This window comes from Gouania willdenowi, chromosome 16, assembly GCF_900634775.1.
Source record: "Gouania willdenowi chromosome 16, fGouWil2.1, whole genome shotgun sequence".
Lineage (NCBI taxonomy): Eukaryota > Metazoa > Chordata > Actinopteri > Blenniiformes > Gobiesocidae > Gouania > Gouania willdenowi.
Genome location: NC_041059.1, coordinates 30815853 through 30833972, shown reverse-complemented (window position 1 = coordinate 30833972; position 18120 = coordinate 30815853). Strand labels below are relative to the sequence as shown.

The window sequence follows — 18120 nt, the reverse complement described above, 5'->3', positions numbered from 1 at the left end:
CCTGCACCTTCTTGTGTCTTTTTTTGGGATTTAAGTTAAGTTTTTTTTTTTGTAATAAACATGAACTGGTTCCAGGAATGCTTATTTGCCTCCATCTCTCTGCATTTGGGTCCACACCATCCACAAACCGTGACAATCATAAGTGATTGATGTTTGTAAAACAGCTCCTGTCTGACAGGGAGTGTTTGGTTAGTTGAAGCCAGTTAACAGAGATTAAATGAATCTAGATTTGTAGCATAGGCCCACAATGATGAACTTGGTGATATTACAGCCTGACCATGCAGTACGGGGCAGAATATACTGTCTCTGAAATGTTTCTGGGTTTTAGTTTTGCCCATCTTTGAAGCTATTCTGTAATGTGTTTGTGTTTTCATTGTTGTCTTTGTCATTTTGTGTTTAATAGGAATGTTTTGTCATGTTGGGCTTTATATTCCTTCCAACTTCTTGAAATACAATTTTTGGGGATTGGTTTTGGGGGCCACACAAAATTAGACAGAGGGCCACATGTGGCCCCCGGGCTGCCAGTTGCCTATGTCTGCTGTAGGGTCACCACCATGCACTACTGGGCCAACAAGTTTTGTGAGAAAGCCTAAACAATAGCGTCATTCTCCCTGATGACAAATGCATGTTGTACTACATCTCTGGGTAGCTGGGTAATAGAAAACAACTGAAACTCTGTGATCCAAACATCCTCTCCATTACTCAGATGCCTTCACACATTCCACACAGCTCAGGTTTTACTTCCTGTATCCCTAAAGCAGACAGATGATGGATTTCTTTTGCATGATCAAAGACACCCATCAAGTTTCTGTTAAGGAGCTGACAACAAACACCATAATAAAGTTGTTTGTGTGCAATAGAGAGCGTATGGATTAAGCTTTTAAGGAGTGGTTAGTTACTATCTTGAGTGAAAAACTGAAAACTAACCAAACTGGTTGAACATCTTAAAGGCATAACTCAGCTTTCACAGTTTCTCTATTTGGGGTTTTTTTTTTTTTACACATTTTACTTACCATCAATTCATTTCTAACACTTCATTCTTTCTGTTTCTTTTAGGTGCTACTGCCTGATACGACTCTGTTCTTCTCCCTAAATGGGTTGTGGTAATCTGGAAACACAAAGAAAGCATGTCGCTGCTCAAAAATAGCAGCTCTCTCCCTGTGGAACTGAAACATAATCTAGATTCTAGAAATAACTGTCCATGAGAGCAAGATTTGCCCTACCTGTCCTTTCTGCTCTCTCTGTCTCTCTTTGTCTCTCTCTCGCTCTCCATCTTTAACAAAGATGATGACATTATCTCCAGATTAATAAAGGTAGGAATAGATTGTGACATACATCTATCTCACATTGGGGATAAGATGAGGTACAGGCTGTGTTCTCTCTACTCTGCTCTTCTCCCTGTAAACCAACAGCTGCACCTACACTCACCTGTCGGTCAAGCTCCCGAAGTTTGCAGACAACACGATCATCATTGAACTGTCTCTGATGGAGATGAGTCCTCCTACAGGTAGGGGACAGACCGTCTGTTGTCCTGGTGAAGCCAGAACAACCTGGAGCTCAATTCTCTAAAGCCAGTGGAGATGATAGTAGATAGTAAAACCAGCCCACATCACCCCCATCACCCTAGGAGTCTGTGGAGTTCTTCTGCTTCCTGAGGACCATCATCACCCAGGACCTCAAGTGTGGGCAGAACATCAGCTACCACATATATATATTTTTCACTTTTTTCTTAGATTGAAAAGTTTTTTTTAAAATATTATTATTAAAGGGATGTTTTAAATAGAATTTTTTTTTTAATTGAATAACAAAGACACACATCTACCTCCATACTAATGCTATCAGTTATTTAATTGTTAATAATTTATTTCTCAGATGGTTAAAATCCCTGTATCTTTAAAACAAAACATATGACACAATCCCTTAAACAAAAGTGTGTCCTGTAGCGCATGCCTTTGTTGTCGTTTGGGCTAATGAGGTGGTGCCGATAAACTACAACTCCCATAAGGTCGTTGGGTGGGTTGCTGTGGTAACGTCTGACGTCACCTCCTTTCTCCGGCAGTGATTTAGGATTGGTGAAATCTGTTCAGTCGGACTTTCTGAACTAGGTTGGCTGCTCGTCGTCTGCTGGTACTCAGGTACGAGAAAACACATGTAGGCAGGATAGTGGCCTAGTTCTGATTTTAAAACTCTAGTATAATTATGTCCTTATGCTATGACTTTAGCAGACTTTGTGGTCGATGGCGTATCTTAAAATGACAGAAAAATGTCTTGTTTGGTAGGGTAATGTTTCGATTTGGGCTGTGTCTAATGGCGGATATAAACTGCACGTAGCAGTGAAAGTGTGTCATTGTTGAGGTGTAAAACTCTTGACATCTTTAAATGTGTTTACTCATGGGATTTGCTGTTGACTTTGTCTTTTCTATTTACTTAAAGAAGCAAGTGCGAAGTAATTTATCTAAGATGAAGATATGATTCCCTAGTTATTCAGGTAGATACTACTTCAGAGTAACTTTTGGGGCTTCTGCTAATAATAGAAATCTATAATAATTTGCGGTGGGGCTAGTGCTGGACGATATGACCTAAAATTCATATCACGGTATAAATTGAATCTCTTAACGGTAAAAATATCGCGATATAAACCTCCAGCCATCCATTCATTATCTGTCCAATTTGTTCCTACTTTCTGGGTCGCGGGGCTCAATGGGCATTAAGTGTAAAAATTACAACTGGAAGTGTCACCTTTTCTCGTGACGTCCGCACGCGCCTCCATTTCAAGAGGGGTACGCTTTTGCTTGACAACCGCCATTGACCTCTGACAACACGGTGGAGATCTTGCAATCTGGCAGATTTTTATTGTAGAATGCCCAAATCCTGTTACGTATGAATGAAAATGAAAAGAGATAATTTTACAGAATACCTACAAAAAAAGACCAGAAACAGAAATTATGGATCTAAGCACTGAGGCGAACAAATGACGATGGAACTACATGGAGCCCAAAATCGAAATGGTCGTATGTTTCCAGTAGACATTTCGTTAATGATAGGTTGTGTATTTTGGGGGTTGAATTTCTTCCTGACTGATTTTATAACATTGATTATGAATTAGCCTATAATGAAACTGTAATTTATTCAGTAATACCTAGGGATGTTTTGATACAACTTTGTCACTTCCGATACAATACTGATATTGCATCCTTGAGTATTGGCCGATATCGATCTGTTACAATATCAGCACAAATCATTCATACTTTAATTACTTATTTTGTAGTGTGGAATGTTAGAAAAGGCTTGATCAAGTGATGTTCCTCAAACAGAGAACAATAGTCAACAATTCAAGTTCACTTTTATTTACTGTGTCAGTATATGGCGGGAACAAAAACTTGTCGGATCGCTTATATCGGAGATTTTAGATGCAGTCCGATTAAAATCCGATATTCTTTTTCTGGTTGATGTTGGGTCAATATCTGATATTAATATCGGATCGCGACACCCCTAGTAATGACTGAAAGGTCTATGGCTAGCTAGGGCTAGACCTAACTAGAGGGCTTTCATGCCGGGGTTACACCTAACTATGATTCTTTACGAATATAATTTTTGACATTTGACATTGACATTCTTATTGTCACTTAAAGAATCGGAATCGAGTTCTGAACAGAGGGTGTCGGTTGTTGCCATTAATCTTAACGCATGGTAACAGCCAAGGGCGGATGGCGTACAGGGACACCAGGGATTACCCCGGTGGGCAGGGCGGTCAGTGGGCCGCTAGGTCGGGTCATGAGAAAGAGAAAAAGGAATAAACATATCTGTCAAGTATCTTGTTTTGGTTGGCAAACTCCCGTATTTTACCCTTCTTTCCCGCCATTGTCCTGTATTAGTATTTTCCCGTAAATATCCCATTTTTTAATGTAATAATAATGAAAAGATAAATAAATAAAAACATTCCTCTGCCTTACTAAACTGAACGCGGTCACTAGCCTCGCGAGAACTGCCACCTGAAATGACGTGAGTGACAGTTCTCACAAGATTAATGCTGACAGCGGGAACAAACCAGGAAACAACTCAGAAGAGAGATGGATGTAAGATGACGTTCCAGTGAAAAAAGTCGGTATGTAGTCCCTTAGCAAAGCTTAGTGATTTAAATTCTGGATGGAAAGAACTGTAGCTTCTCTGCATTCTAACAGTGAAGTCTGTTTTTCTTCTCATTGAGAGACAGTCTCTCTCTTTCTCTCACTGTCAGCACTCTGATTTTGTTCTGCACTGTGTCTCCATCTCCAAGCAGCTTCATCCACATCAAAGTAATGATTTTTATAACGCAGATCAAGGAGGATCCAAATAGCCTGTGGTCGATCGTGTGCTGACCTACTCTAAAGCCTAATTCATGCTTCTGACGCATAGTAAGGATCTTTAGGTGCACGTCAGGCTACGGCGTAGGGGTCCACGTTGACGCAGAGTGCTACGCGTAGCTTACGCCGTCAATGTGACACAGAAACATAAATCCTGCTTCAGAGTGTTTCATTGTTTTTACTTTATGATCCGTATTAACCTCTTTGCTTAGGAGATGCTTTAGTGCAGAGATATATGGAAATTCGTCCACACCGCAGACACGTTGCACCGTATCCAGGCAGCGCATGATGGCTGTGGTTAGGGCTGGGCGATATGGACCAATACTCATTGCTCAATATTTTTTCTCAAAATGTCAATATGCGATATTGCTCTAGATATTTTTAACTCAATTAAATCTTACCAGGAACACAATTCCGGGTTCAATTTGCTGATGAAAAATTCCACACAAGCACATTTATTAACAAAGCTGCACAATATGTGCCACTTTAGTCTTTGTTTTCCTCTGAGGGACAGCACGTGTGAGTGAGTTCTGTAGCACTCAGAAATCCATCCAACTGTGTTTTTCATGCTGTTCTGAGAAGTAACGAAAGTAATGACTCCTGAAACAAGTATTTTAATACAAAATAAGCTATAAAATATTTTATCTAAGAGACATGTTAAAATTGGTCACTAAACTCTATGATTAATATGAAATACATGTATATGATGTGATTGTATAAATAAAAACAAGTTAGAAAAATATTGATATATCTGGATATAGGTGATATTGTCATTTTCTATATCGCTAAAAAAAGAAAACTCAATATATCTTGAATCGCTATATATTGCCCAGCCCTTGCCGTGGTTCTTGCCTGCGTAATCACAACATCCTGATTGCTGTTTCGGCCGGGTTGTTTCAATGGCCGAATTTTTGGTGCATCGCTACTTTTCAAACTTAATGTGATTATGAATATATTCATCCATTTTCCAACACGCATGGCTTGCTCTTTTTCAGGGTCACAGGGAATATATATATATATATATATATGTATATGTACTGTATATGTATATATATTTTTATCTGTACAAAAAAATATACAATAACATCAAGAAGATAATTGGTAACTATTACTATTAAAGAAAAATAGATTCACTTGAAAAGTAGGATGATAAATTGATTGACTTTCAAGAATCCATTTCAGGGGCAACTCTGCACTGCACAGTACCGACAGCAACAGGCGTTTAATGAAGGGAACCATGTTGGTTACCATGTTGTGGCCATGTCTAATACACATTATTGTGTCTTTGTTTAGCTTCTGTATTTTGTGTAAGCCTCAGGTGTATGGAAGGGTGTGGTGTGAGATAGTGGAAGCATGTCTGTGTTCGCCCTACGCTGGCTGAGGCAGAGGGACAGATCCAATCTGTACCACTAACACAACGGCAAAGATTTCTGTGACTACAGAGTCTGATTCACTTGAAATGTGCAGCTTTCTTTATGTTAGGTTGTATACTTTACATTGGTATTTTTGTTCATCAATGAATTACAACTAGTTTGGAAAACCATGTTTCTAATACATGTGTAGACAGAGAATGAATGTGGATATGGAACATGTCACCCACACACAGATGGAAACAAATGATTGATTCTGTAATATCCTCGGGCTGTTTTCATGGGTCGGACTAATGCAAGCTATTGATGTTACTGTTCATTAAAAATCAACACTGTTTGCTTTGCACAAGCTATAGTTGGAATCTTGTGAGAATTTGGAATAAAACACTAATGCAGTGGTAATCAAACTAACACTGGATGTGTAACTGTAGTGCAATCTGATGTTCGTCAATCCCCACCGCCTCTTTGTGCTGCATATCTGTTACAGCAAGGACTCAGGAGATCCCACTAATTCACATGTAATAGTGCAATATAGTGAGTTGTAGTGAATACAAAGAGAACCACAAAGCCATACAAACAGTTCATTTTGTCCTTGGAGAGGAGCAGAGAAGGAAATCCACTCAGTCCAGCAATGTAGATCTTCCGCTTTTGTGGAGATTATTGCGATTCAACCACAAATAAGTGAAATATTTATATGTGAAATATAATCCAATCCCACCTAGCACCTGAAAAAGGCTGGAGATGGGCACCAGCAGACCCAGTAGGAGCAAGTGGGTCAGTAAATGGAGGGAATTATGATCTGCCTTGAACACAAAGTATTTTATTTAGAAAATAAACCGGATATTTTATTCTGTCTTTGCACTACTTCCTGTCCCACACGGGCTCACCCTGGGTTTCCACTGGATGCGTAATTGCTTTAAGCATTAATATTATTCTATGCAATTGCAATGCCTTGAGTTTAGCAAGGTTAGTACACAGTTGAAACCATACATGCAATGGTACTCATAATTGGCATAGTAATTTATTTTGGTGTTTGGATCTTGGTTTTCCTCATTTTTACCTAATCTTTGGCCTGGATTTTTCATTTTGATGCATCCCAATAAGTCATTCCTGTCAACAACGTCCCCTATGCCAGTGGTTTCCAAACAGTGTGCTGTGGGATTTTGGCACAAAAACCATATTATTTAGTGCCCTATGAAATGGAATTTAATAAATAAAAAAAAAAGTTATGTGGAAAACACAGAATTATGGGAAAAAAAAACAGATTTTATAGGGCAATATACAACTACACAAAAATAATTATTTTTAATGTACTACTCTGTATGCACTTATTTCATAATACATAGTCAAACTCTGCTCTGGTTAATATATATTTTATGAGTAATATAATTGTCTTTGTCACATTTTATTTGGCTTTTGTGATAACAGGTGTTATAAAGGCTATTTTGCACAATAGGTGTGCCTTCAGATTTTTACTTGCCCTTTGGTGTACCTTGGGCACAAAGGGTTTGGGAACCACTGCCCTATGCAATAGTAAGACATTAAAACGTTAATGACTAAAATGTACACCATTGAGAGGTGGCTTAGTGGTTTTGAGAAGGAGTGAGATGTTCTCTAAAGGTTGTTGAGAGATCCAATAGTGTCTAGTATTGTCTAACCACAACTTCTGCTGAGTGTGAAGATTGGTATATACAATATGTTGATTGATTGATTTATTAAAAAATAAATGGTGTAATGCTTAAGGAAGCGAGGTTGTGATCAGAGGGTTACTGGTTAGAATACAGTCAGAATAAACTGTTTATACATACAACTACTGTATAACATGAGGATCACTAACACTAGGGGTGAGTTTTCGCAAGGATGTTGCAATACGATACGTATCATGATACTTGCGTCACAATACGATTTAATTGTGGTATCATGATATATTGCGATATTCTACCCAGTTAATATCAAAATTAAACATAGAGATGCGGCTGTTTCTCTGCGAACACCTCAGCCTGATGTTTTGCTTAGTGAGCTCGTGAGGAACAGTAGCTGGTCAACATGCCCAGTAGTAAGGCTGCTCCGCTGAGAAATGACAATGTGTCCAGCAGTAGAAAACACACGTCTGCAAAAATATGAAAAATACAATATGAAAAATGTTGATTAAATATCAGGGAAAAAAAAAAATATATATGTATTTTTAAATCAATTAAAAAAAAATAAATAAATAATTTAAAATTGGCACCCAAAAAATTGCGATTTATCTTTTTTTTTTTCTTTTTTTTTTTAACACCCCTAACTAAAATTGGTTTTGTTATGATACTTTATCACTTTCATATCTATTATTGTATTTGTTATTGTGGGGTCTGTTGTTGGATGGGATATGAGGAAGTGTTACAGAAACAGATTAATCATTTGTAGCATTTCAACAGAATGGTTGGACTATGCACTGTTTGTCTAGACACTTTAATTATGTTTTTGAATTTTAATACCTTAAACTCTTGATCGAAGAAAAAAAAAACACATTTTAATGAATGATTCCATTTCTATCAAAACTGTCATTTCTAGTATTTAAGCTTTGTGTGCAGCACAGATGTGATAAATCAGAGCAAAATTCAAATCCTTCTATATTTTCCCCTGGTCTTAAAGGGGACATATCATGGTTTTAAATCCTTCCTTTTTAGATATAAATTGTACAGTTGTGGTCTATATAAAGCGGAACTGCAATGCTTGGGTCTGAATTCCTCATTATTATAGCTCCCCAGGCCCCTTTTCTACCCCTTTTCTGATGTGCTTCTAAGAGCAACTCCTTTTGGTGCGGTCTCTTTAAATGCAAATGAGACACTTCATACCCCGCCCCCTCTCCAGGTTCAACTCCACCCTGCTCGGCCATTTTTGTAGTTTGATAGAAGAGATATGGCTATGTAGCGGCGCAGAAAAAGTTTATTCACACGTTATTTACACAATGTCAACAACGGAAGACTTGTCCATCCAGCTTTACATGTTTGCGCCAGAGTCTGACCCGGCGGAGCGAGATGAAAATGAAGATGATGAACCTGCAGAACCCTAACAAGTGAGCTAACACAAGCACCGAGCTAACGCTAGCGCCAAGCTAATGTCACGAAATTCATTTTAATACAGTCTTTTCGGAGACAAAAACGGCTAAATGAAATGACTAATGAAAACTTTAGACTTAAATTAAACCACGTAGGCCATATCATCAAGGATCTAAAACGAGCACACAGCGCTAACATATGAAGACGGTGCAACTGCTAATGCTAACAAAACAATGACAGGGACGTCTTATCACACTTTTTAGCGTTATTTACAGCTTACCGAAGTGCTCTGTTCGTCGTCTCCAAAGATGGAAGGAATTGAACCCTCAATCAGACAAAGCCTTTCGGCAAATCCTTCTTTATACTGGCGGAGGTTGCTGAAGCAGTCATCCTTGAAGTGCTTCACGCACACAAAAATGACCTTACCCACAGATGTGGGTACATTTCCGTGAAAAATAAAACTCAACCAGGCACTTTGAAAAGGTTCTGATGCTGGGAGACGTTGTAATGAAGCGTGTGGGTTACTACATCCAACAACCGAACATTTTGACTTATCCTCTCGTAACTTCTGCATCCTGGAGCTTGGACTACAAAATAAAAGCGAGAAATAAAAATGGCGGATTGCTCGAAGTGTTGGGACTGGAGTCGATGTCCTAATTTGGCAGTTCCGCTGACGTTATTGTTCAAAAAACGTAATAGAGAATCGAAAAATCGAAACAGATTGAAAAATATGACCAAAACAGAATATAAAGATATCAACGGAGCACCTGAAGAGACTAATTTGAACTTTTCTGTGCTTCTAAACAATCTAAATATACATCAAAATGCATTTAAGGGCTAAAAAAGTGGATTTAGCATGATATGTCCCCTTTACAATAATTGGTGTATTTTATTGTAGTAACTAATGAAACAGAAATAGGATTGTTGATGATTTTTTTTTTTTACAAGGTTTTTGAGATTTTTATTTGTAAACTTGTGTACGTTTGTGTATTGTTTCACTCTTGAATACATTAATCTATTGTTTGAGTGGCTTTTAACTGATAACTCCTTGGTTTGCAGTGTACAGTCATGAGTGACATGGACAAACACGTGCAAAGGGCCAAGTTGGCGGAGCAGGCTGAGCGTTATGATGACATGGCGGCTGAAATGAAGACTGTGGCTGAGTCGGGTGACAAAGATCTGACGAATGAGGAGCGTAACCTTCTGTCAGTGGCTTACAAGAACGTGGTGGGGGCCCGTCGCTCCTCCTGGCGTGTCATCTCCAGCATTGAGCAGAAGTACGATAAGGACGAGAAAAAGGAGTTGATCAAAGAATACCGTGAAAAGATTGAAAAGGAGCTTACAGAAAGCTGTGGTGATGTGCTGGTAAGATTTCTTTTCTTCTTTAAATTTCACTAGGGTTTGAAATTCAGCCAACATATGATGTTTAATCTTTCTACCCTAAAAAGTCTTATTGTTCTCTCTACCATGAAAGTAATAGGCTGAAAAACCAAAACAAACCCATCAGTGAGATCTTGAAGAGCTAAATTAATTTATTGGTACATTTGTCAAAAGAAAGAAAAGAGCCCGTCAGCATCATTGTTACGTCACCCAACACCCATTGAAAACAAATGAGGTCATTAATGGAAGAATTGTTATCTGGTCCAGAAGAAAAAACACTCACAACCAGTGATGGGCAGTAACGCGTCACTGTGATTTGATTAGTTTTCCCAATTATTGATTAAAGTAAGGGATTATAATTAAAGAAACAATAATTAGATTACAGTTACTTTCCTGCAAGAATGCTGCATTAATAAATGAAACCATCTCACTTCTGATTGTCGGGCGTCTCGCCAACCCAGTCGTCCACCGTACTCTCAAGCCAATGACGTAAGCGTTGCGACATCATTGTAAATGATACACGTGAAAATAAAGCGTGAGTGAGCACAGCTTTTAATTCTTGAAAGTACCAACATTACTTTGAGTTTGACTCCGTAAAAGACGACATAAACATTAGCGTGTGCTGTGCACTCTGCATGGGAAGAAAATGTATCTACATTTAAGAATTCCACCTCAAGTCTGAGCAAGCGTTGAGCCCCAGATGATGCTGCTGCTACAACCTTCATTTCCACCAAACCAACCTCAAAGGGCTATTTTCCTGCTAAACAGGTGAAAATAGAAATAAAAGCGACAGGAGTTGATGCTGCTGAACTGTCGAAGCTTGTCGCTGGCTATATTGTTGAGGACATGTTGCTAAATTTCTACCGTAGACTCCGAATCATTTCGACGCATGGTAGAGAAAATACCGGACATACATAAATGGCGTCAAGCTGCCACAGAGAAAGTCAGAGATAAAAGTTAATAGAAGAAACAGTTGTTTTAGTTTATTTAAATGGTGGGATGTGCAGTAAATAAGTTTAAGTGTTGAACAATTTTTTTGGAGTCAGAAACTGTTGCATTTATTTAATTTTTGCTTGATGCAATCATGTGCATAGTGTTTAAAAAATGGAATAAAACAAGATTTAAAGAGTCAAACATGCCAAATGAATAGAATTAGGCTGAATGGTCTCCTGTTTGATATTTTGTGCATCACATTTTTGAAATATAACTTAATTATATTAAGTAAAGTAATTAAAGTACCTTGGTACCTTTGAAAATAAGTAAACAGTAAAGTAACTGGATTATTTCCTTGGAAGACTAATCACTAACTAATTACTATTTCCAAGTAACTGCTCACAACTCAAAAATAAGACATTTCCCAATCTGTCATCCATAGTCAACATTTCTCCATAGTGGATACAGAGGGAGAACCACACAGTATAAATGCACAAGGTGCCTCTGTTTAGGATTCTAAATATACCACCACATCAGTCAGACATGGTAGTGGGACTGTAATGGTGTAGGAATGTGTAAATGGTAAATGGACTTGATTTATATAGCGCTTTATCACCACACTGAAGCATATCAGCTCATTCACCCAATCACTCTCACATTCACACACCAGTGGGACAGGACTGCCATGCAAGGCGCTAGTCGACCACTGGGAGCAACTTAGGGTTCAGTGTCTTGCCCAAGGACACTTCGACACATAGTTAGGTACTGGGATCGAACCCCCAACCTCGCGATCAGAAGACGACCCACTACCACCTGACCCAAGGCTCTGAACTTGCCACCGTTTCAACTTTTTCTGTGGAAAATGATGGGCTTCCTTTTCACCTCTTTAGTATGGCATGTTTATCTTACTGAGCCACGGCTCTGAATAAGGAGGGAATTTGGGAAGTTTGAGGAAGGTGGGTGAACCGGAAAAAGGTCCGGTACGTATCATATACTGGAAAAAAGTCCCTGTTCACTGTGGGGTAAAATTTAAAAGTGCCGGTACATTTTATAAATGCCAATGGACAAACCTTTGTCAAGTACAAGTACGCCAAAGTAGATTTCTTTTAAAGCTGTTTATAAAAATGTGCCCACATGAGGCTGTCTGTGAAAGCTAAGAACTAAAGTCTGTCTGTTATATGATCACCTCTTACTGTAAACTATATGTGTCTCTTACATTCTTCTACAGATTCTCTTGGATTCTCATCTCATTCCCAAAGCCTCAACAGCTGAGAGCAAAGTCTTTTATCATAAAATGAAGGGTGACTACTATCGCTACCTGGCTGAGATTCAACCTGGAGAAAACAATGGTACTTTAAGTGCAATAATCCTCAAAACCACTTTTCTTTGCTGAAAGCAAATGTATTTAGCATGCATTAGTGTTGTTATTGGATCCTGGTCTACCTCTTAACATTTTAGTCAAAGTATTTCTATTTGAGTGACTGACCTCTATGTGTTGAAACAGGGCTCTGCAGAGAACTTTGAAGGGACAGGGGCTAAAAGTTCAATTGTTTTTGTTTCAACGTCCTCTCCTTACGTCTTCTCTCTGGATAAATATGATGAGCTACAATCTGATGCTCATAAAACACACACACACAGCGACATATCATACCTTTTCAAGACATATACTGTATAGTCACGACTCACGAATGCCCTTTATTGTTGGTATTGCTAATTATTAAGTTAAATATATTATATTTAATGTACAGTTTGACTATTCATGCTTTTATCACCAGAATGTTAGAAAAATTATATATTATATTTATGCATATAATTAGTGACTGGCGCCGTGTCCAGGGTTTATCCCTGTCTAGCGCCCAATGATAGCTGGAGATTGGCACCGGCAAACCCCCGTGACCCTGACAAACAGGAATAAGTGGGTCTGAAAATGGATGGATGAATATAATTAGTAATTTGTGTATGTATACAAATGTTTCAAACAAGTACTGATATGTTTACAAAAATCACAATTCAGATCTTTATGGTTTTGTATTTATACTCCAATAGTCCAAAATGATGTTAAAATGCATTCACATTGCATAGTTTTAGTAAAATAACAGCAGGTGCCTCATTGTCTATAGACACATAAATCTGCACTTTGGTTATGACAAAATTCGTTATGTCAGTTATAATTGTAAACACGTAATTGATTATCAATTACAAGTATGGCATAATCATAATTGTAATTTTAAAAATCTGTTGCTGTCGTGATTGTAATTAAATTGTAATTGAGTTCAGATAATTAACTTTGTAATTGTAAATGCTATTAGGATTCTATAAAAATTGTGTATTCTAATTCAACGCAAAACTGGGAAACCGTGTTACAGTTCTATATACAGCTCTACACATACAGTATGTAGTTAACAATTATTAAAATGTGTTTCATGTCTTGCTTTACCATATTTTACCATTAAACTGACACAAAAAAGGCACAAAAATTATCACCAAAACTGTTAAAAGCCTATATTCTCATTGATTAGGAAGCCTAACAATGTAACCATGAGATGGATAATGACAGACATTAGTTTTTAGTGTATTTTACAACTGATTTAGAACCCGTTATCGTAAGAGATGCTAACACAAGAGGAAGGTTAACTTTTATTAGGTTATTTTGTCAGGCTCAGTAATTGTGATTAATTGTTATAGAACTTTACTAATTCAGAATGTAATTATAATTAATTATTCATATTTTTAATTTCTGAAGTTCTCTGGCTTTGTTCGACATGTCTTTCTTTCCTTTTGTTTGTTTTCCATGGTTGTGTGTGTGTCTAAATAAACATCAGTATTGTTGCTTTTGGATTTAAAATTAATATGCTTTTTCATGTCTTAGAAAAATTATTTTTTGTAATCTTGTGGTTCTATATATATATATATTTCATGAATTATATAAATTATATGTTATGTTTCGCAGTGTGTTTATCTTTGTCACTTGACCACACAGGTGTTTTTGATCACATGACCTTTTATAAGGAAGTGTACCCATCATTCGTGCTATGTCTGATAAAGGACGTGAGTCCGAAACTTACATTTTTTTAAATTTTTTTATTAAACCTGTCTTTTGAAGCCATATCTGGTGTGCGGACTCACTTTTGCTACTTTTGTCTTATTTTTCAGACAATGTTTTGTCGTCAGAGAAGGCGTATAAAGAGGCTTTTGAAATTGCCAAAGAGGAAATGTGTCCTACAAACCCAATTCGTCTGGGTCTGGCCCTAAATTTCTCTGTGTTCTACTATGAAATTGCCAACTCGGATGAGAAAGCTTGTGAACTAGCCAAAAAGGTAAGTTAACAGCATAAGAGATCTAAAACTTTTAGCAATATCGGAGCAGAAACACCACTGTTGTTGCTCATAAAACGATATTGAGTAAGGAATGAAACTCAGACATTGCTTGAGCAGTAATATTGAGACTGATGTTTTTTAAATTCTGCAGGCTTTTGATGAGGCCATCGCAAAACTCGAGACAATGACTGAAGAGTCGTCTAAGGACAGTACACTCATCATGCAGCTCCTGCGAGACAACTTGACGGTAAGATTAATTATGGTTTTCACTGATCGCACAAAGTCAAATTATGTTTTCTCTGTCAGTGCTGAACTAAAAAGTCATATGTTTACAGTAAGAGAATAGAGAAAGTTGTCATTACAAACCAGAAGACAAAACTTGCTGCTTATCAATAAAGTCAAACCTCTAAACAAATGTACATACTGTAGCTATCAAAGAAAATGGTAATAAAACCAAAATATGTGGTGTTTCATACATTTCTATTGAGCAGCGTGACCGGGGGCAGAAGAAGTAATTATTGAAGTTTTAGTTTCCTGAGTTAGTGCAGCAGGTTTGTGGTCAATTATGTTTTTCAATTAAAATTACATCTTGAATTATTTATGTTCAACTACAGCTCAATTATGGTTTCGTTGACCAGCATTTTTTCCAACTACAACTAAAATTAGATTACAATTATTATTTTCTCCCTGAACTCAATTAGTTACGTTCTCTATTACTATGACTGAGTCTGAAATAAATCAGCCCGTAAAACATAACCTGCGTCTTGTGTTTGCTTTCTGTTAGCATCTTAAATCATCTGTAAAATACACAAAACAATATTATCTATCATCTAATGTGTTTTTCATCTCATAGTTACCTTGTTAAGCTTCCTAATCATTGATCATGTTGGTTTAAATACTGTCAGCATACGCAATGATTAAAACATTTTTTTAAATGATAAAATGATCCCAAAGAGAACTGACGGATAAACTTGATATGAAACATATTTTGATAATTGTTTACTACGTAGGCCTGAGGGTTAGCCACAGAACTGTAACATTGTTTCCCAGTTTGGTTTTTAATTAGTGTAAATTGTTTTGGTTTTTATATATATATATATATATATATCTATATAAAATATACATTTTTTGTCAAACCAAGTGTTGTACTATGTTCAGCAGGAGACAAATGAAAGCTGCACTGATTTTGTTGCGCAGCAGTAAATACCGGTGACGTGAGATAAATGGAAATTATTCTTCAGCAGAGACTTCAATACTGCCCCCTAGTGGATGGTGGTGCTTTACACGTGTGGGTCGGCAGCTCTGTGTGTGAATCTGAGCTAAGCTGCATTACGTTTGTATCAAAAAATAAATTAACACGCTGGACGATCCACAAACACACTTTGCTCAATTCACAAGCACACTTGAAGATTTACACATGATAAATAAAGCCTAACAAGGTAACCAGGAGATGAGAAACAAATGAGATGATGGATAATCATTTTTAGTGTATTTTACAGCTGATTTAAAACATGGGTCAAAACCGACCTGTTATCATAATAGATGCTAACACAAGAGGAAGGTTACATTTTATGGACTGATTTATTTCAGACTCAGTAATTGAGAACATAACTGTAATTGAAAATAATAATTGTAATCTAATTTTAGTTGTAATTGGAAAAAAAAGCCAGTCAAAGTAATCATAACTGAGTTGTAATTTAACATGGATAATTGAAAACGTAATTGTAATTGACCCCAACCCTGCTGTGCAGTAGTGAAAATAAGCTTTAGTGTTGATTGGCTGTCACTTACTGTGTAGCCAATCAGTGGTGACTAGGAGGGACATTGTTACATGAGTGTACAGAGTGGTGACTTCAGACAGAGAGAGACGGCTGTGCAGGAGCTCGTTTTAACTACTCATTTTATCCACTAGCAGTGGAAAAAACAGCTGTTACCAATTACTATTATTACATTATTGGCCAATTATTATTATTTTTTTTTTATGTTGAAGGTTAAAATGTATGTAACCAATTGGTTAATAATAAATGGGTGAGTTTTTCTCATACCTACTGTTGCTGACTATTGTTCTCTGTTTGAGTAACATCACATGATCAAGCCTTTTCTAACGTTCTACACTACAAAATAAGTAATTTTTTTTTTATTAAAGAAAAGAGAGAGGGGGGAAAAAAAAGTATGTATGATTTATGCTGATATCGGATCGATATTGGTATTGGCCAATGCTCAATGCTGCAATATTGGTATCATATCGGAAATGAAAAAGTTGTATTGAGACATCTTTAGCCAATTATGCCATTTATTGGTCACTTCTTACGTACTGTATAAACGGGTGTTGCTCGCGGCACACATGGATGACAGACTTGATGATGGGAAATATGAGCCTCTAGAAAACCTACGATGGATGTGGAGGCAATATCTACTTGTTTTTTTTGTATCTCAATATGGAAAATTGCAAGCTGACCTGAGTCATTTATTATTTACAAAAATACCTCAAATGAAAAGTCAAGTGCATGAGAACAGTTTAGAGATGGGGTGCTGTTCTACTGCTGGTTGTTTTAAAGATGTAATTTGACATGTCACTGACTCCATCCTCCTGTCTTTGCTCAGCTGTGGACCAGTGAAAAGGCTGATGATGCAGAGCAGCAGCAAAGCTGAACCAACACCTCCCCCCCCCCCCCGTGATCATCAACATTCTGCAATAACATCTGATCCTCATGCCTATCTGTTTTTTTATGTGCTGGTTTAGCAACGGCAGAGGGACCACTAACCTGTGCTTTCCTGTTTTTCTATAATCATTATTGATAGTTTTTATTTTGTTTTTTGTAAAACGTCCTTAAGCTGTATGTTGGGGAGAGGGAGCTGGTGGAGAAGTTAAAAATGTTGTCTGGTTACTGGGTTGTTTGCCTTTAAAATGTTCACACTGAATACCTGAGCATAATGGATGCAGTATGTTGGAGAAATTTGCTATTTCAGTTGAAATAAACTGTTTAAATGTTTACGTTGTACATTGGGAACATTTCGTAGAGTCTTGTGTGGTGAAGCAGGTAATAGATGTCTTATCTTGTGCGATTGAAAAACACACTTTACTAAAACCACATTTTTGATTGATTGTCCTCAAGCATGCTATCATCTTTTATAAATAAGTCATTGGGCAGTAGCACCTCTGTTCCTATAGATTACTTCTCTTAGAGCAGCTTGTCTTTGTAGTACAGAATAAAGAACAATCTATACGGACTTGCATACTAGAATTTCTTTGTGTCAGAGAAAAATGATTCTCATCAGTAGTCTGGATATTTCCCTAAACTAGAACTGTTTTTTAATACAAGATTTCCTGGATTTAATTCAAGCAATTTTTCTGAAACACTATATTTTTGGGGTTCTTAGAACAAATGGAAATGGGTGAAAAATAGCATGATATGGGACCTTTAAAGTTGTAGTGAGTTGTATTTCACAGTTTCTGGGTGATGAATATGTTGCTACTGCTGTACCATCAACATATGTTTGATAGATTTATTTTCTCCAAAAAAAAAGAGATTGTTTCTCACTGAAAATAGGCAAATCTTTATAAATTGAGTGATAATTCTGAATAATGTTGTAGTGTGTGCTTATAGATTATTACTCTTTTTTTCTTTTGAATTTTATTCCTCAAGGATAGGTCAAATTCAGAGACAAATTACTGTAGAGATACAATGTATATGATATTACATTATAGTGTTTTAAGTGTTTAGGCCAAGCCTCA

The 18120-nt window shown here is 37.1% G+C and overlaps 1 protein-coding gene across 1 annotated transcript; it reads left to right on the top strand.

The window, feature by feature from the left end:
* The first annotated feature begins 1994 nt into the window (after nucleotides 1–1994).
* Nucleotides 1995–17615, top strand: LOC114478061 (14-3-3 protein zeta-like). Its single transcript, XM_028470858.1, has 6 exons — nucleotides 1995–2135; nucleotides 9814–10119; nucleotides 12296–12416; nucleotides 14221–14384; nucleotides 14536–14631; nucleotides 16989–17615. Exons 2-6 carry the CDS (start codon nucleotides 9823–9825, stop codon nucleotides 17034–17036), a joined length of 726 nt encoding a protein of 241 aa, XP_028326659.1. The 5' UTR covers nucleotides 1995–2135; nucleotides 9814–9822; the 3' UTR covers nucleotides 17037–17615.
* The last annotated feature ends 505 nt before the right edge of the window (nucleotides 17616–18120 follow it).

Bases quoted from the DNA above. Each gene is read 5' to 3' on its own strand.
- LOC114478061 (XM_028470858.1), top strand. From the start codon at position 9,823: ATGAGTGACATGGACAAACACGTGCAAAGGGCCAAGTTGGCGGAGCAG. The intron at 10,120-12,295 runs GTAAGATTTCTT...ATTCTTCTACAG, and splicing joins AAAGCTGTGGTGATGTGCTG to ATTCTCTTGGATTCTCATCT. The intron at 14,385-14,535 runs GTAAGTTAACAG...TAAATTCTGCAG, and splicing joins CTTGTGAACTAGCCAAAAAG to GCTTTTGATGAGGCCATCGC.